The 20,873-nt window shown below is 38.0% G+C and overlaps 2 protein-coding genes across 2 annotated transcripts; one reads left to right on the top strand and one right to left on the bottom strand.

Moving 5' to 3' along the window:
* Positions 1-3,099: 3,099 nt before the first annotated feature.
* On the bottom strand, positions 3,100-4,699 carry pde6ha (phosphodiesterase 6H, cGMP-specific, cone, gamma, paralog a). Its single transcript, XM_084128991.1, has 3 exons — positions 4,568-4,699; positions 3,648-3,801; positions 3,100-3,553 (listed from the first exon to the last, which is right to left on the bottom strand). Exons 2-3 carry the CDS (start codon positions 3,787-3,789, stop codon positions 3,477-3,479), a joined length of 219 nt encoding a protein of 72 aa, XP_083985117.1. The 5' UTR covers positions 3,790-3,801; positions 4,568-4,699; the 3' UTR covers positions 3,100-3,476.
* A 3,741-nt stretch (positions 4,700-8,440) lies between these two features.
* On the top strand, positions 8,441-12,827 carry erp27 (endoplasmic reticulum protein 27). The gene is made up of 7 exons (XM_084129910.1): positions 8,441-8,577; positions 8,754-8,839; positions 9,972-10,109; positions 10,832-10,948; positions 11,663-11,788; positions 12,417-12,614; positions 12,698-12,827. Exons 1-7 carry the CDS (start codon positions 8,520-8,522, stop codon positions 12,740-12,742), a joined length of 768 nt encoding a protein of 255 aa, XP_083986036.1. The 5' UTR covers positions 8,441-8,519; the 3' UTR covers positions 12,743-12,827.
* The last annotated feature ends 8,046 nt before the right edge of the window (positions 12,828-20,873 follow it).

Below are 20,873 nucleotides of genomic sequence, written 5' to 3'. Positions count from 1 at the left end.
TGAATGGAGGAATGAAGGACCTGGAGAGATTCTGTATGGAGGAATGAAGGACCTGGAGAGATTCTGAATGGAGGAATGAAGGACCTGGAGAGATTCTATATGGAGGAATGAAGGACCTGGAGAGATTCTGAATGGAGGAATGAAGGACCTGGAGAGATTCTATATGGAGGAATGAAGGACCTGGAGAGATTCTAAATGGAGGAATGAAGGACCTGGAGAGATTCTATATGGAGGAATGAAGGACCTGGAGAGATTCTGTATGGAGGAATAAAGGATCTGGAGAGATTCTGAATGGAGGAATGAAGGACCTGGAGAGATTCTGTGTGGAGGAGTGAAGAACCTGGAGGGATTCTGTATGGATGAATAAAGGATCTGGAGATATTATATATGGAGGAGTGAAGGACCTGGAGAAATTCTGTATGGAGGAATGAAGGGTCCTGAGAGATTCTGAACGGAAGAGTGAAGGACCTGGAGAAATTCTGTATGGAGGAATGAAGGACTTGGAGAGGTTCTGTATGGAAGAATCAAGAACCTGGAGAGGTTCTGAATGGATGTATCAAGGACCTGGAGAGGGTCTGAATGGAGGAATGAAGGATCCTGAGAGATTCTGTATGGAGGAATGAAGGACCTGGAGAAATTTTGTATGGAGGAATGAAGGACCTGGAGAGGTTCTGTATGGAGGAATCAAGAACCTGGAGAGGTTCTGAATGGATGTATCAAGGACCTGGAGAGGGTCTGAATGGAGGAATGAAGGATCGGGAGAGATTCTGTATGGAGGAATAAAGGACCTGGAGAAATTCTGTATGGTGGAATAAAGGATCTGGAGAGATTCGGTATGGAGGAATCAAGGACCTGGAGTAATTCTGTATGGAGGAATGAAGGACCTGGAGAGGTTCTGTATGGAGGAATCAAGGACCTGGAGAGGTTCTGAATGGAGGAATGATGGATCCGGAGAGATTCTGTATGGAGGAATGAAGGATCTGGAGAGATTTTATATGGAGGAATGAAAGACCTGGAGAAATTCTGTATGGAGGAATAAAGGACCTGGAGAGATTCTGTATGGAGGAATGAAGGACCTGGAGAGATTCTGAATGGAGGAATGAAGGACCTGGAGAGATTCTGAATGGAGGAATGAAGGACCTGGAGAGATTCTGTATGGAGGAATCAAGGACCTGGAGAGGTTCTGAATGGAGGAATGAAGGACCTGGAGAGATTCTGAATGGAGGAATGAAGGACCTGGAGAGATTCTGAATGGAGGAATGAAGGACCTGGAGAGGTTCTGTATGGAGGAATCAAGGACCTGGAGAGGTTCTGAATGGAGGAATGAAGGATCTGGAGAGATTCTGTATGGAAGAATGAAGGATCTGGAGAGATTCTGTATGGAGGAATGAAGGATCTGGAGAGATTCTGTATGGAGGAATGAAGGACCTGGAGAGATTCTGAATGGAGGAATAAAGGACCTGGAGAGATTCTAAATGGAGGAATGAAGGACCTAGAGAGATTCTATATGGAGGGATGAAGAACCTGGAGAGATTCTATATGGAGGGATGAAGGACCTGGAGATATTCTGAATGGAGGGATGAAGGACCTGGAGACATTCTGTATGGAGGAATGAAGGACCTGGAGAGATTCTGAATGGGGGAATGAAGGACCTGGAGAGATTCTGTATGGAGGAATGAAGGACCTGGAGAGATTCTGTATGGAGGAATGAAGGACCTGGAGAGATTCTAAATGGAGGAATGAAGGACCTGGAGAGATTCTGAATGGAGGAATGAAGGACCTGGAGAGATTCTAAATGGAGGAATGAAGGACCTGGAGAGATTCTGTATGGAGGAATCAAGGACCTGGAGAGATTCTGTATGGAGGAATCAAGGACCTGGAGAGATTCTGTATGGAGGAATCAAGGACCTGGAGAGGTTCTGAATGGAGGAATGAAGGACCTGGAGAGATTCTGTATGGAGGAATGAAGGACCTGGAGAGATTCTGTATGGAGGAATCAAGGACCTGGAGAGGTTCTGAATGGAGGAATGAAAGATCTGGAGAGAATCGCTATGGAGGAATGAAGGATCTGGAGAGATTTTATATGTAGGAATGAAGGACCTGGAGAGATTCTGTATGGAGGAATGGTCTCTGATCTCCAAACTCATCAGGCATTATAGAAGAAGACTCTATAAGCTGATATAGAGATAACTGCTCTAAGAGCTGTTATCTTGAGAAAAGTATGTTGCAATACATGTGGCCAACATGAACTAGAGAAAAACATTTATTTCATAATGAGATTTCCCCACTTTCAACTGTTTTACTTCAATGAAAGGTTAGAATTTTGTGAATTGTTTAAATGAAAGATCAAAATTATAAAATGCAGATTTATTTTCACAATCGCCTTTGCTCATATTTACCAAGGGTGACAATATTAGTGAGGGCACAGTATGTGTCCCTTCTTCTATAGTGTGTGTAAGAGTGAAGTGTTTTCGTCAGTCTCCTTGTAGAAAGAAAACTCGAAAACTGGAATATTCAAAGAAAAAAAAATAGATGTATTTCTTCTTCAACTTACCAGCAGGTAAACTCAACATCATAACGCATGTTATTTTAAAGATTTTTTTCATTGGAATATGTTGTGAAGTAAAAGTGCCTCATCGCAGAAAGTCGTGCATGAGCAGAATCCAGAGATCGCGACTTGAGTTAAAAACATTTACAGAACTGAAATAAGTTAAAAGTAATAATTGACATTTTGTGTGGAAAAATAATAAAACAAATAAAACGCTGCACCTTACAGTCATGAACAATTTTAGAAACTGTTCATATAGGAGCTCCAGAAAAAATCCTACAAAAAGTATGCTGGTAAATTAGTAGTTTTATATAAAGCCCTTCTAAAAGGTATTTATCTTATAATAAATAAACTTAATAATACCTTGATATTTCTCAGATTGTATTTTGTTAGTGCCGATGCCTAATATGACCAATGGATATAAAACCAAGATTTTATACACTGAGACTTTTTCATATTTGAACAAAGTGAAATTAATGAACTTGTTTCAAAATGGACCCAGTTTAAAGATTCTCTATCAGTTCTGAAAGAGAAAAGACTAACTACACAAATTTGGGAAAATACATTTTTTATTGTGTTCTACTGCCAAATCGAGGGTTTTAATTAACCATGAGTAGATTCTGACACAGACACAAGCACATGTACAGTTAAAAAAAATAAAGTTGATTTGTACATATTTCTGTATTTTACCACAACAATTAGGAGAGAGATGACCATAGCATGATATTGCAGCTCTGAGATCGATTCAAGAGCAAAAGAGTCACTGTACCATTTGTCCTTATTTCCCTCCAAAAAAAATATGAATCATGTCGTTCCGCTTTGTGTGTTGGGCTGAAGCATCTGCTGCTGGTTCAGTCTTGGTGTGTGGAATATTACATGATCATCTTGGCTGATCAAAGATCTCCAGAAGAAAGCAGAAGGAAAGTTTCTACAAAATTCCATATTTCGCCAGATCGCTGAGCTCCATGTCACCAAAAGCTTCCCAGGGGCAAACCACAGTGATGTCTGTTGAAAACCCAGAGAAAGAAGGTGGTCAGGCTCATTCAAAACACTGAAACAATATTTACATGATGAAGGCGACTGAAATGCCACGGTTTACCTGTGCCGAGACCCTCCATCCCAGGGATGTCATCTCCCATGCCTTTCTGGCCAGGTTTAGGAGCCTTGCTCTTGAAGGTGCGAGTGGTCCTCTGCTTGAACTTTGGTGGCGCTCTCTTCTCAACAGGTGCTGGGGCGTCCATTTCTCTCACTTACTGAAATATAAACAGGTTTCCTTTAAAAACTGACTATATTGTCCCCTTTACTGATGTCCTTAACAGGTTTACTGTTAATCTTCTCATTTTGGGATTGTGTTAATCCTAATCTGCTGGTTACACAATGAGTTTATTTACCAACATCTGTTTTCCTTGTGAGATATACAGACAGTGTGAATGATAAGCTCTTTACATAATCATGCTAATCTCGTAGAGAAGATGCTCTAATCCCAGCGCTCTAATTCGCTGTTGAATGTCTACTGTACAGTTCAAAGAAATTTGAGTCTTTGAGGCTGTAATCTATGAAAGCTTGTTTCCGCCATGGAATAAAAAATAAAAAGGTGATGGAGATAATGGAGAGTTTCCATGTTTCTGATACCAAACTTTATATTCCGTGGCGGAATCAAGCATCCATGGAAATCACTGCACTTCACCTGTAGTTTAATGTTCAACTGAATGTCCAGGATTGTCATTTTGACTCACATTCTGCTTTTCCTTTTTATTTATTTCCTCTCCATCACTAAATCTGTCTGTTCTTTATCAGTCCACAAAAGTCTTTCTCTCTTTCTCTCTTTGTTTTTATGTTCAGTCTGTTTTGTGGTTTTCTCCTCATGCTCCTCATCCCAGAATTCCTGCTCTCAGTAAACCATGTCTTGTGAATTAACTACAGTCTGTCTGGGTAAAAATGAAATACCGTAGTACTTTACCTGGCTGTTTCTCAGTGCATTGTGCTGTAAATGTGTCTCAGGTGAGGTGAATCTCTTACCTGTGCTGGAGTTTCTGGCTCTTCTGGTTCTCTTGGCTTCTCTGCGATGTCTCGCTTCAGATCGTGTCCAGTGTCTCTGCCGGACTCTTTTATAGCGCTCCACTAATCTTCTGATCCTCAAACGCCTCCAACAGAAGCAGATAGAGGGATCAGGAGATTGACACATGGAGTATTTTAAGCACTTCAGGCTCTTACAGCTGAGGACACGCGTGTGGTAACAGTCATAGTTTATTCACAACATCTGCAGTTTGTCTGACAGACACAGACATAAACAAGCGATATACTAAAATATGATGAATGTGTGTTCAAACACCTTTATGGTCATTAGTTGATTAATACATAACACTTTCTCTATCCTCAGTTCTAATCTAATTTTCATATTATCAACACATCCCAGCTAACAAAATATATTAGAAGAACGATGTGCAAACGTTCCTATTAGGTTATGCAAACATTTTCTGAATGTTCTCTGAAAGTTTAAATGTTTTACAAACGTTAAGGGAACTTTCCATTATCATTTTCCAAACATTATGGGAACATTACTTTTGAATGTTCTCTTAACAACTTTTGTGCTAATGTTTTGAGAACATTATTAAAGACCAGATAACTTTGAATGAACATTCTATTAATGTTACTGAGAAAGTTTGTTCATAACTTTGAGAGAACGTTCCCTGTATTCTGCATCGTTCATTTTTATTTTCCATATTAAATACTTAACAACCAATCATATGAATTGTAAGCAAATTTAATCTAAATCTAAAAATAAATCAGTATGTTTTATTTTGATGCTGTGCCTGTTCAACTTTATGTTTAAATGATTAAAGAGCATCAAATGCTTCTTGTCAACAAAGTAAAACTCAGACTTGTTGTGAGTTCATGTTTCTGATCTCTGGTCTTAGTCTCTTCTCTAACCTGCGACTGCTGAGGTGTAAAGACGACTTCATCTGTTTTTAGCTTCGAGCTGCTATAAAAACCAGCAGCTGGTATTCTGAGAAACACACACCTGATCTAACCTGATCCTAAACATACGGTTATATCTGACCTTTACTAATTAAAGAATAAGCAGCTCTAATCCACAATCCTGATTGGCTGTCCTGCATTTAGGTTATTACACATAATCTGCTCATTAACATACTGTAATGTTCTCATGTGTGTTTGTTTATTCTGTGCTGTGACACGTATTCAAACACATCTTTAGCTGATGAGGATCAGGTTTATATACAGCTAATGAGACTTGTGTCGGAAATTTCCAACATCTGATGTCAAAATCATGAGTTTGTTGCATTCAAGTGATTTGTTTTCGGCAAAAATATGAATCATGGAGGACACCAGGTTCATTCTTGCCTGTTTTTGGGGGAAATCTTAGTAAAGCCAAAAGGTATTGAAGTAATGAGTCAATATCCAACAAATTTTATATCAAAATGATAGCGTCCTATTCATTGGCAACCATATACAAACATTCACCATGTCATCTGATTCTGGTTTTAGTCAAATAAATTGTGTTTTCACTGTGTAAAATACATACAATATGCATCAAATGGTTATTTATAATACTCGGGTATCAAAATGAGATTTTCATGAATTTGAATTGAAAGGCTGTTCATGTCCAATATCCTTGAACATCTTCTGAGGTCTGATCGTTGTGGCAAATCTAGAAATGAACATCGCTGTCATTATTCACATCTCTCCCGAAACTGCAGTGACCTCTGACCTTTCCTCTATATGTTAAATGTTGCATAACTTGTGTCTGTATGAAAACAGTTTGTTTTTAACTCTTAGCTGAGCATTAGCTCTATTTTAAATCCTGACTCTCTAGATCCTGTACTGAGAAGAGACCGCAGCTCTTAATCTGTCCCGTTAATGTGAACCTGTTAAACTGGATCAGGGAGTGTTGTAACACATCGGCTTAACCAATTACAGACGAGCACGACCACCAGCCGCCTGAGGTCACAGCAGAAGCGTGTGAAAAACAACAAAAAACATTTAGCTAATGCTCACATTGAGTTAGGCTATGAAAACTGTATTTCTGAATGATCTCTGAACGTTCAAAACGTCCTTTTTTTAAAGTATTCAAGTAACTTTTGAATGTTGTCTGAATGTTCTGAAACAAGTAGAGTTATATAAATATCCAACTGAAACGTTTCAGAAAAAATAAGCAGTGTATAAGTAACATTTTTGTGCTAATGTTTTGAGAACATTATAAAAAAAAACACATAACTTTGAATGAACGTTCTATTAACGTTACTGGAAGTATGTTTGTTTGTAACCTTGCTAGAACGTTCCCTACTGGGAATATAATAAGTATTATTTGACATTCTGGTTATGTCAATGAATGTTAAATGACAGAAGTGAATCAGCTGTAAATATCAGTTAAAACACATTCACAGTTTCTCCTGCAGGACCCACAAAGATTGAACAAAAAACACACACGTTGCCTGTTGGGTTTTTCTATTTGATATACTGTTTTATAATTGCTTTATATCTGTTTGTTACTGTGAAATAAGATCATTTTGAAATTATATGTTTCAAACTAAATGAGGGGCTGGTGATGGGTGACAGCTTAATAATTATTTTCAGCACATTTGCACATTTTATTTCCACAACAAATTCATGCATAACATTCCCATACAACAATCCATGTTTTCTGTTTACTGGCGTGAGGGCGGGGCAACCTGTCAATCACATGAGATCAGCCAATAGCAAACCACAACCATCCAATCAATTCCGCACAGACAAAATCAAGCCCCACCCACATTTGTTCTTGTTCCGGAAGTGTTTCACTCGATATACGACACAATAGAGGAGAAAAGACCAGTGCAACTTCCCTTTCATGACGACTTTAGATGTCATTTACAATGACAAATCAAACAAGATTTCACCAAGCAGGCCGTCTGTAGAGAAGGTGCCTGACGCTGTTCTGGGATCAGTGTGATCAGTTGTATGTGAGAGAGTCAGCAGACGTGTCCCGTCTCACAGCATCATCAGAGGGATTCACCTGTCCTCAGATCACATGACACCTGACTGACACAACACACACTCTCAAATACACATCCAAATCTCTGTGGTGTATTTTATGATAATCCATTTAAAAGATGCACTTCATAATCTGAGTGCAAATATTTCATAGGCCTAATTTTCTTTCGCTGGATATAGAAAATGGATGATTTAACAGACGTGGATTTTTGTTTATATAGTCCCAGGATTTCACAAACGTTTTTTGCAAAACCTTGGTAGGTCAACATGAACCTAAAATTGATACAAGTATGATTTTTTTTTTTTTTTTTATTATTATTTACTTATTTTTACTTATTTTTTCATTGTATTAGTATTATTATTATTTTATTATTATTATTATTATTATTATTTTGTTATTATTATGTGTTTTGACATAATTGTTCATTTTTGGTCTGTTTTAATTGTTGTTTTGTTTTATGTTAAAATATAGAATTAGAAATATATATTTCTTAAAAACATTATGGACCCTTACATATAGAAATATATAATTTCTTACAGTAATATGAAATTATATGACAATTTATATATAATTTATATTTCTTAATATGATATATAATTTCTTAATATGACAAATGTGAAGCAGAGATCTTCTGATGTGTGTTTTGTTCCTTGAGTTTCAATGAAAATCTCTTACTCTTTACCACTGATTGCATTTTACAGTATTGTGTTTCAGCACTGAAGTTAATTTCCAAATGAGTTTCATTCTGGAGGAAAAGCAACACGTGTGTGTTCAGTGACACGTAATCTAAAGCGTCTGACCGGCGCCGTGAGCCGCACACCTGTCCGTTTCACACACCTCAACCAATCAGCATCAGCCCTGAGACGGTCATGTGACCAGTGTTAGGACCCCCCCCCCCACACACACACACAAGAGCATAACCGGTGGGCTTCTTCTCTCTTTCTTTCTTCACACAGATTGTCCATATTTAGTGCAGTCATGATGTTTCTCATTGTGTTTTCTGTATTGACTGTGTGTGTGACTGCAGAAGATCTAGGTAAGCTGTCAGAAGACTTTAAATATCCTTAAATATCAATATGAGAAATGTCTTCAAATATCTTGCAGAAATTATATGCTTTAAATAAGCCTCAAACTAACTTGAATTAACTAAATTAAATATTGTTTACAAATGTTTCTGTCTGTTAGAATGAATGTATGTGTGTTGATCTTCAGAGAGCGCCATCCCCAGACTGAAGGATGTTCCTGCGGCCGAGGCCTTCATCGACTCAGCGGAAGTGGCTGTCATCGGGTTCTTCGAGGTTAGTGTGTGTGTGTGTGTGTGTGTGTGTCTATCCCGGTGGGGACTTAAACCTGAATGCACACACTCATTGGGACTCGTGTTACTGTGGGCCTAAATTGAGGAAACAAGCTTATAAATCATACAGAATTAGTTTTTTTTTTTCCAATGTAAAAATGCAGAAAGTTGTATTTGTCTGCCGTTGTGGAATCCCAGAATGCCGAGTCCTCTGGCCGGCTCTGTGTGTGGAGGAGGACCGGGATCTGGGAGCGTCTCAGCATTTGTGGGATTGGCACATTCAGCGCTCCATAAACACACACGCTCAACCAGAGCCAGAGATCCGGCAATATATGAGCTGTAGTTCTCAGAAAGAAGTTACACCCTGCGTCTCAATGTCCATACGGTCCATCCTGAACAGTGTGAGATTAGAATAAGTGTGTCCCAAAGCATAGCATGTTGAAGAGAGTGTGTCAGAAGTCCCCGGATTATCTACTATTCCCGGTGGATTTTGGAAGTGTGGATGCGTGCTCACTATAAAGGCTAATATTACCCACAACCCACTGCGCTTTGGAGGATGAACTACAAACATGAGTAGAGTGTTAAACTACAAAACATGGCGGATATGCACGACCGACGGTGAGAGGTTTAGATAAAGGTTTGAGTGACTAATCAAAGTTTAACCTGATAAAAAATATTTATTTAATGTTATCCGTGTTATAGTTCATCTGTAATAACAGTGTGGAGCTTCAGAAAGATCTGTCTGGCCATTAACTTTTAAATGCATCATTCTGCATTAATATGAGGAGAGACTCGTCATGAAAGACTGCAGATCATCGTGATTCTGCATTCCTCTCCGATACAGGAGGAAATTAAATGAAATGTGGAGGATTTTAACTGTGACAAGATGATTGACAGGCCAGTTTACTGTGATAAGATGCGACAGAGAGCAACCATTAAAGATGCAATTGTATGACGTGATGGTTTGTCCCAAAGCTTGTCTACTTTTTGCTACACACTCTACTTTTTCTTCACAAAAAGATTACACACTTTTAGGGTGTAGTATAATTGAATTGAGACGCAGACACAGTGTTTGTAACTGCAGACGTCCTGCATGATCAGTGTTTATGGTCAGTTTCTCTCGGTCTCTCCATCAGACTGAAGCTGCTCGCGGATACCAAGAGTTTTTGGCCGCCGCTAAACAGATGAAGGCTCTCTCTGTCGCTCTGTGCGGTGAAAAGGAAGTTTGGGCCAAATACGGCATTGCCTCTGACACCATCTCCATCTTCAGGAAGGTAAACACAGCTAACAGAGAACTCTCACTCAAAGTTCTTCCAGAAACACCTCCAAAGAAATAAAACATTTATATTTACCTCAAAAAAAAAAGTAATACTATTAAACTGGAAGGATAGAACAAAAATATCTATTATAATGGTTTCATTTATTAGTAGACACATCAGCGCTTGAGAAAATGACTCTCACAATAGAAACAAAACGATTGCTTTTGAAAAACATGGAGTTCCTCGACAGATGATCATGAAATATGAAATAATGCATATAATCAAAGGCGTGAATAGATTAGATTTATTAGACGTTTAAGATGTTAAATAATGTGAGTGTAGAGTTAAGTGTATTATTTTATTTTTTTTTGTAAATTTGTTTACTTGTCATGTTTTTGTACCCAGCAAAATAAAAAATAAATAAGTTATTCCAGTAACGTTAATAAAATGTTCATTGACAGTTATCTGGACTTTAATAATGTCCTCAAAACATTAGCACAAAAACATTATTTATACATAGTTCATGGAACGTTGTTAAAGTTTCAGTTCATCTAATTTTTTTTAAATGTAACTACTTATTTCAGAACGTTCAGAGAACATTCAAAAGTAACATTTCCATAATGTTACATTTAAAAAAAAAACACAACATTTATTTGATACGTATAGCCTATCATAGTATGATGGACGAATATGTCTTGACGTGTGTGTGTGTGTGTGTGTGTGTGTGTGTGTTACAGGCTGATCTTCATCAGGAGCACCTGAATCTGTCAGAGGCCAAGAAAGTTGATGCTGATGGACTCGTTCGCTTTATGACCATGAATAACGTTCGTTACGTCACAGAGTATAATCAAGCGGTACTGAACACATCAACTTCCTGTCTCGTCTCTTCTAGTAGCTTTGTAGTGTTAATCTGATTATATATAATTATGTTATATAATTAAAATAATTGTGCAATAACTAGTAGACCTAGGGCTGGGCAATATCTTGATACAGTAAAGGAATCTGTAAAATGCTAAAATACAATAGGCCTACAAATCTGTTGAATTATTCAAAGCATATTTTCCACACTGTTTTTAATTAAATTAACACAATAAATAATGATATTAGTGATGTTGTGACAGATTTTCATATAATTTACATTATTTATCACTTCATATCGTTATTTCTGATATTTCATTCAGCAGTCTGTGCAAATGCATCTAGATGTTCGTGATTTATGTGTCGCCTCAGATGCCGATCAGAAAAAATAATCGCAAAGAAATATCTAATGATCTAATATAGACATAATAATAATAAATACATATATGCATAAATAAATGTGAGAATAAATAAAAGTGGAAAAAATACAATTGTACATAAAGAAATAAAAGTATAAATACTCATTTATTTTAGTTTTTATACATTTCTTTGTATATTTATGTATGTATGTATGTATTTATTTATTTATTTATTTATTTATTTATTATGTCAGGTTTGGCATTCCATATAATATCTCTTCGTGATATATAATAGCTGTCGCTGCATGGAGAAATCGTCGAATGAATATATGGCGTGTGTGTGTGTGTCAGTCTGCCGTGGGTCTGTTTCAGTCTGAGGTGAAGACGCACGTGCTGCTGTTGGCCGTTAGAGGGCGCACGGACTCAGACCCGCTTCAGGAGCGCTTCAGGGATCTCGCGCCAAAATACACTGGCAAGGTAATAAACGAGCGATTTTCCCGCGTTGAACCGGTGGAGAAAGTGTTATTTAAGGGGATTATGGGGTAAAGTCTCACTGATTTACTCTCTAATGGGATTAAGAGCTTCTGAACTGATTACACAAGCGCTCCGCCCACCTGACCCTAATATTCTCCTAATATTCATCATGCCAGATCATTCCAGGCCTCTTCCAGAACTTTCAGAAATAGTGGAAAGTGTATGAGACTGATTTGAGGGAAATCTTTTAGTTTAAAGTGACAGACTGTTCACTTTGCAAAATATGCTACAGTCGTCAACATTTGAAGTGGATCAAAACCTTTCATCAAAGTTATACATGACTTTTGAACAATACCAGTTCTTGTCTTAGAAGAACTTTAATGAACTTTTTGATCCACTTCAAATGTTGACTACTGTAATAACAAGATAATTAGGTCCTACATTTTACAGTAAGAGTAATATTTTAAAAATAAATAATATAAAAATCGATACAAAAATATCAAAATGAATCGTGACCTCTTATTTTATTTAAAACAGGTTCAAGACTTCCCGAAACGACATGAGCTAGAGGACGTGATCACTGTTTGTGATGATCTTAGTGCAGATTGTTGAATGTTTTTGTGAAATGCAGATGTTGTTTGTGCTGGTCAACGGAAGCGAGAAATCAAACGCCCGCGTGCTGGAATACTTCGGCCTGGAGTCACGTGACCTGCCACGGATCGGCATTTATGACGGCGCCTTGGATGAGAAATGGCTCATGCCGTCTGATGAAATCACCACTGAGCGCGTGCAGACCTTCTGTGACTCTTTCCTGGCCGGAGAACTGCAGGTGAGGCTGAAGCATTTCATCAGATGGAAATCACTGATGTTATCAACACTGTATGAACACACTGAGTGTCTTCTTTCTAACAGAAGCAGAAAGAGGCCGAAACACCTGAAGACAAGACTGAACTATAATAGGATCCTTCATTTCCTTCAATAAAAATATTAAATGAAATACTGTGGATCCTGTTTGGAGTTCATTATAGGACCTTTTTATCAGTGATTATCAAACTGTGATAAACAACATGACTCCACTAATGTACATCAAGACATTTGTTTGAAATTTATTTGTATTTTTTTTTTTTTCATTAAAATGTCTGATCTATGCACATTTATAAAGAGCTTTGTGCGTACTCAATTAGCAAAAAATATGTTCTAACATTTTTTTAATGTTCCTATTATGTTACGAAAACATTATTTCTGAATGTTCCCTGCATGTTCCTTTTTTTATTAGAACGTTAAGGGAACATTCCACTGTATCTTTCTTCAAACATTATGGGAACGTTACTTTTGAATGTTCTCTGAATGTTCTGAAACAAGTAGTAAAAAACAAACAAAAAAAAACATCCAACTGAAACATTAGTAACACTTTACAATACGGGTGCACTAATATGCATTAATTCATGCTTAACTAATGCACAGATAATCATGAGTTAGTTTATGACTCATGAAGAACTAAACCATTAATTAATGATTACTGCATCAGTAACTATATTCTAAATGATTAATATATTAAGTAATATATTAATTGTTATTAATTAAATGTCATAATGTATTAATTCCTTAACATATTTTATTAATGTGTTAAAGTCCCACTCCGATCATATTTTGAGCTATTTTTAAACATTCTCAGTGGTCTTTAAATGATGATTATGCCGTTTTTAGCCAAAATCACAAAACCTGTGCCGTTTTCTGGGACTTTGCTTCAGCAGAGCGGCAGTAGCTCATTAGCAATTCGCCTCTGCGTTGTGGGCGGAGCCGTTGGCACGGAGACGACCCACCCCCTCGTTCACGCCGCCGCCGACTTGAGCTTCCGAGAAAACGGAGGAGAAGCTGATCATCGCCGTTGCTGGGTTTCCTATCATTATCGGATTAATTGCAGTTTAACCATCAGAGTGAAAGTTTATCATTTGCATGTGTTTTTAAGTCCTGCCAGTTTAACAGGGCGCGCTTGACAGGGCATATAAGAACGCAGAGAGATAGCAGAGAGAGAGAGAGAGAGAGAGCCTCGGCCGCGCGCGCGCACTCACTATTAATAATAAATAATAATGTGACCAAAACGGTTATACAAATGCTGTCATTATAAAAGGTTTCTAGTGTCAATGTATTGCTTGTTTATTTTGTTTACTTTTCATGGTGTGACACTTCTCTTCTCCCATGATCGAACATAGAATGCTGCTACGTCAGAGCGGCCAAAGCGTCAACAAGCTTCCTCGTACTTTTTGACAAGCGTCCTTGACAGGGCGGCCAGAGCTTCTTTGCCGCTCAAGTCGGCGGCGGTGTGAACGTACAGTTAGCATTGCAACCAGCTACCGCACATAGGTGTTGATCCGCCATCGTCTTCTCTACTCCTCAGAACCTGAGCCGCGCGGGCGGGGCGGAGGGGAGTATGAGCTTGTGGCACCGCCCAGTGGAGTTACTACGTCACAACTCCAGTCTATTTTAGCTGGCATTTTAGCGTCTGCTACTGATTCACAGCCATTTGAATGCAGAAATACTCAGAAATACAACTTTGAACTTATTTTTCTCAAGATATGTCCTCTAACATCAGAAAAATGCCACAAGAACATGTTAACACCTAGAAAAACATGATTTTCATCGGAGTGGGTCTTTAATGGGTTGAAGTCATGCACTTGTCTGCTTTAATTAATCATTAGCTAATGATTTGCAAATGTATCATTTTGTTATGACTTTACTTGTTGAGGCACATGACTATTAACTAATTGTTAAGTAATATGCCATTTTGGTTTTGACATCCACACTAAGCCATGGATTTCAATTTCCAACCATGTACAACCAAGATTTCACTGAGTCTGATGAACCTTGTTGTTCATGCACAGGACTGTCAGGTTAAGCTTGAGGTCGCGGGACACTGAGAACATGCGGTCGAGCTCTGCTGTTTCATAACACTGTGTCTAGACTGGACAAAGACAACAGAACGTCCATCATAGTCAGTGATACTACACTGGACAAAACTACGACAAAACCCCGACAGTAAACTGATGCCACACTCTATTCCTGACGTACTCAGAGCTCTTGTGCTAGTTCTGTTACGACGGACAAATGGACTTGCGATGGTCTGTCATGTCCAGATGAATAAATAATGTTTTATGTTTTTATTCTATTAATATTACTTAAAGAACGTTTGTTCATAACTTTGAGAGAACCTTGACAGAACATTCTGGAGAACGCACCGTGTCATCAGGTTCTGCGCTCCAGGTGTTTGATTTCACTACAGGACTGTGCGTCAAATCTTCTAACACTGACAGAAATATGTCTGAGGCCAAATCTGAGAAAAACTAGTGATCAAAGACTTAAGAGTTTGACCCATGCAGGATTAGAGGAATCTTTTAGGATTCTCAATTTGTCAATCATACATATGAACCCGGCTATAGCTGGGTATAAGACTCTAATGCACAAAGACCTAAAACGACTAAGCAACAAAAAAATTCTGTATTATGCAGGCCAGACAAGCAATGTCCATTTGTAGAGAGAGACTACACGCCTGCGCACATACAGACCCTTTCCAAAAAATTAGAATATCATGGAAAAGTTTATTTATTTCCATAATTCCATTCAAAACGTTAAACTTCCATAGATTATAGATTCAGGGCCCACAACTTAAACGATTTCAAGTATTTAGTTGTTTATTTGTACATAATTTGGGCTTCCAGCTCATATAACCCACGAAAACAGGATTTCAAAAAATTAGAATATTACATGAAATCACACAGTAATTACACAGTGATACCATGGTCATTGAACCAGGTTTTGGTTCTTTTGGCAGTGTGGGCAGGTGCAAATCTTGCTGGAAAATGAAGGAAGCATCTCCATAAAGCTTGTCTACTGAAGAAAGCATGAAGTGCTCTGGAAATGTCCTGGTAGACGGCTGCGTTGAGTGGACAGCACAGTGGACCAACACCAGCCGATGACATGGCTCCCCAAACCAACACAGACTGTGGAAACTTCACACTGGACTTCAAGCATCTTGGATTGTGTGCCTCTCCATTCTTCCTCCAGACTCTGGGACCTTTTGGTTTGGTTTCCAAATGAGATGCAAAATTTGCTCTCATCAGAAAAGAGGACTTTGGTTCACTGTGCTTTATCAAATCCAGAGTCAACGCAGCCGTCTACCAGGACATGTTCAGAGCACTTCATGCTTCCTTCATTTTCCAGCAGGATTTGCACCTGCCCACACTGCCAAAATAACCAAAACCTGGTTCAATGACCATGGTATCACTGTGTAATTACTGTGTGATTTCATGTAATATTCTAATTTTTTGAAATCCTGTTTTCGTGGGTTTTATGAGCTGGAAGCCCAAATTATGTACAAATAAACAACTAAATACTTGAAATCGTTTAAGTTGTGGGCCCTGAATCTATAATCTATGGAAGTTTAACGTTTTGAATGGAATTATGGAAATAAATAAACTTTTCCATGATATTCTAATTTTTTGGAAAGGGTCTGTATTCAAACGCGCAAATCTATAGATTAAACACGTAATACGCATGTGCACACCGTCAGCGTTTTCACAGATTCACGTTTCTGAAGTTTACATGGAGATGATAATGTTTAAAAAAAAATTCAAGACTTGCACCTTGGATCCTGTTTCAAAGTTTGCGTTCTCGAGCCACAAACACTGAATGGCCAGAACACGTTAAAAGTTTCTGTCTTCAGTTAGAACGGTGTCGTGTAAGCACTAAGTTAATAACTAATGATCTTTACAACGGAAGTGAATCAGTCAAAACTAACTTTATCTGGACAATAACTTTATTCTAGATCTGCTGTAAAGCCAAAACAATCTCTGTTACTGTAATCTCCTGTTATCACTGTAAAGCTGCTTTGAAACATGGAAGGCATTTTCAATCTATATTGTTAAAAGCTCTAGGCCTATATAAATGACAGTGACTTGACCGTGAAGGACAGAACGTGTCATGAAGAATTAAAAGCGATTAGATTTACATTTCTCACACAAAACGAGAAGCACTGAGTCTGGCTGTGAGAAATACAGGGTGTACACGCCACATTGTGAGCTGTAAACTGCAATGATTGAGAATTAAGAGACGGAGCTCTAAATGTGCTGAAAGCCGTCTGGATTCCTGAGCCGGGCCGAATGAGGATAATGAGCGGGTTTCGTGGACTGAGCGGAAACAGCATTACAATCCCTGAAAGTCTTGGAAAGCCAACATTGTCTGAGTTTGTGTTTATTTGTGTGAACTGCAGCAGTGAGAGATTGGTAGAGTAAGAAGAGATGCAGAGATGTGTCCTCAGAGCGAGGTTATGACACACACACACATGACGATCCGCTGATAATGAGTTTATTTCTGCTCACCTGTGTGTATTATTCACATTCATACATGAGTAGGAGAAGTCAGCTCATAAAACACTGCATAGACTGAAGCATCAGTGTGTGTGTGTGTGTGTGTGTGTGTGTGTGTGTGTGTGTGTGTGTGTGTGTGTGTGAGAGAGAGAGAGATGCTGTACAACATATATTTGAGAACACCTTGTCAGAACGTTTCTTGTCAGAGCTGTGAATATACTCAGAACGTTCTGACAAGGTTCTCTCAAAGTTGTGAACAAACATCCTTCCAGTAATATTAATAGAACATTCGCTCAGTTATCTGGTCTTTAATAGTAAGCAGATAATGTATATTTAAACATTAATTATACATTTCTGAAACATTTTAGTGGCTCGTTTGTCTAATGTTTATTTAAATGTTACTTCTTGTTTTAGAACGTTCAGAGAACATTCAAAAGTAACATTCCACAAAACATTTGTAACATCTGCAAAATTATTATATAACCTTAACCTTAACCCTTAACCTTTACATAACCAAAACAACATTCAGGGAACATCCGGAAATAACAAAAAATGTGTTGTTAGTTGGGTACACACTGATCTTATTCATCTTATGATTGTAAAGACTTTTGTTATGTCACGACCTCAGGAAGGTCAAATGATTATTGTTCAAGAGGAATGTCATGAATTTGCAGGACAAATGGCAATTTCTCAAAAAATAAAAAATAAAAATAAAAAAAACTAACTACATAGTGAAATTTTTATTAAAATTGATTTTGCATTACACGTGAAACAGAAGGAAATCTGTTAAAGAATGTTGATATCAGTGAGTCGGGTTTGGTTCACAGACTCAGTCAGAGGCAAGAATTCATTCTGCTAAAAACATTACAAGCTAAAAACAGAAAAACTCTCACTGTAATTATCGGAAGTTTGCAGACATACGGCTCAGAAATATTCAAAACTATCTATACGACTTTTTTTATACGGCTTTTATATAACACACACACACACACACACACACACACATTCTGTGGTTTTGTTTGTGGTGTCTGCAGTGATGGTGGATACCAGAGTTTAAGCCACATCAGACACTGCACTACATGAACTCTCTCTCTCTCTCTCTCTCTCTCTCTCTCAACTCTGAGGACTGTTTGTATGGATCTCTTTGGCATGTTTCTAAAGAGATGCGAGTCACACTAAACCTCTAAAAGCATCAGGAGCTCAACAGCATCAGATCCTTCATCAAACTGTCTGTATATTATCAGACTCTGTTTATTATCATGAATTCTTTCCGTTTGCTTCTGGATGAACTTGTTCTGCAGCTTTTTTCACTGGTGAAGCCTTCAAACAGAGAAAACATCCATCCATACAACCATGCAAATTATAAGGTGGATGAACAGTCCTGAACACAACACACAGCGCTGCCGTATTTCTGTGAAGAACTTTCCACGGAGACACGTCCACTAAACAAATCCAACGGACTAAACAGAACCTAGACATGGAAATTACACAGCAGACTGGCCAAAACTCATTTCCCTCTGTGTGATACACACACACACACAGAGAGAGAGAGAGAGAGAGAGTTTAACCCAGGACAGGTCACATCTCTGCCTGTGTGTTTCCATCTGTTGTCATATTTATGTCCTACTGTGACAAAAGGATCCATGTGGCAATAAAGATCGAGTCTGTTGTCCATCATCAACGGTCCTCCTGTTGTCCATCATCAACGGTCCTCCTGTTGTCCATCATCAATGGTCCTCCTGATTGTTCAAACTGGATTTTTGTATTTGTATTTTGTATTTATATATATTGTATTTGAAAGCTTGTATTTGTGTTTGTCCCAGACAGTCAGTCTGTGTATTAGTGCTGTGATTTATGACTCTCTCTGAGAGATACATAGTTACACCAGTAGGTGGCGACACGTGACTGTTTCTGTAAGATAATTATTTTAATCATGCATTGAACAGATTTGTTCAAATACACTGATTAATTCAGGAACAAAACAAGTGACTGTGAGTGAACAAACAGTGAATAGTTTAGGGACAAAACCAGTGAGTCATTGATTGATTCATTCAACCGATTCGTTCGAAAACATGTGCTGAGTTCAGAACTGCATTCTAGTATAGGCTACTACTACTACAACTTTTACCATGTCTTTCTATGGCAGAAATAGTGAGAGTAGAATGCTAGTATGTGGTTCAGAATTCAGCAATAATTTAGGAACGACACAAGTCAGTAGCCGCGTTTCCATTACCCTTCAAATTGCGCAAATTGAAATTGCGAATTGAAAATACGCCCAATGGAAACACGTCAATTTCGCAAAAACTCCCATTTATCGCAAAAAGGTTTTTCCGCTCGCATGAGGAGGTTTTTCAGGCAATTCGAAAAGGAAATATTTCGCAAAACTGCAATGGAAACAGTTTTTGCGCATTTACAGGTCACCTGACGTAGATGACGCGTGTGTTTGGACAGAATACGAGACGGAGTTCTTTATTAAATTCATAACAGACAGAAGAATTACAGGAATAATGGATTCTAAACCTCAAAGAAATGCCACAATCAAGACCTCGAAGCAGAAATGAGGGAGAAACACCCAGAAACTCCTCATATGTGCCGCTCTCAAGTATAAGAGTCTTTCCTTACCATTAATGATTGGATACGTGTCCTTTGATTAATAATAATGGCCAGTGCAGTGGCTGAGATGCATAAACCTACCAACGTCCGTTGCTATGATTTCTGGAATGACTGATCGTGAGAGGAAAAAATGAAGTTTTAGTCGCATAACATCGGTTAATGGAAACGCTGTCATTTCGCAATAGTTTTCTGTCGACATTTAGGAAAAATCGCAAGAGTTTTGCGTAAATCTGTAATGGAAACGCGCTTAGTGAATGATTCTTAAACTGGTTCGTTTAACAACATGAAACTCAACGAGTCATTGAATCATTCATTCAACCAATTCGCTGATTCATTCTGAAACGAAAACACATCTTGCACCGATTTTTCTGTGGCTTTGTTTAGAACTATTTTCGTTGTCGGAGCAAAAAAATAAATGATCTAAAATATAAGTTACTCCATTTTAACATTGTTTATTATTAACTATAAGCAATATCACACAATAGTGCTACTTGCCTATAACTCAAATAACTTTGTCGTGGTTTAGTTCTAACACGATTAAGTAATTTTTGAATTAGTACAATCAAAATAAGGAAATCTTCAGAGCTGTCTCTTTCTCATTTCAGGATTTTTTCCTTTTCATGTGTTTTATATTGCAGATCGACATAGCTATGTGTATACCTATGAGCCAACAGCTCAATATTATGGCATTCTATGTGCAATTTCATACATTTGTATGCCATTTAAGGTAAAATATAATTGCCTCTTAAAGCACACCTGGCCCCAGAATGGCCCTTAAAGTTAAACTTGTAACTGGTTAGTGGTTTGGGGACAAATTTATTGATCTACGTCCCCAGATGTTAGTTAAATATGGCTCGTTTTGGGCACAAGCTCAAAAAGAAAAGTGGCTTGAAAACTCTTTTAGAGTTTAGGTTAGTCATTATAATGAGCTTTAAATAAAAATCAAACAACTCTATGGTATGTTCTCAATCACACAAACATCCGTATATATACCATATATATATCGGGCCCACAACGGAAGCGGAGCATTATGGGGGATCCCCGTAAACCTAATGACATGTTTCACATGTGATGTGATCCACATTGTGTTTACTAAGTCGGTGTATATATTT

The sequence above is a fragment of the Abramis brama genome (genome assembly GCF_963993115.1).
Source record: "Abramis brama genome assembly, chromosome: 11".
Lineage (NCBI taxonomy): Eukaryota > Metazoa > Chordata > Actinopteri > Cypriniformes > Leuciscidae > Abramis > Abramis brama.
This window is presented reverse-complemented; position numbering and strand designations above follow the sequence as displayed.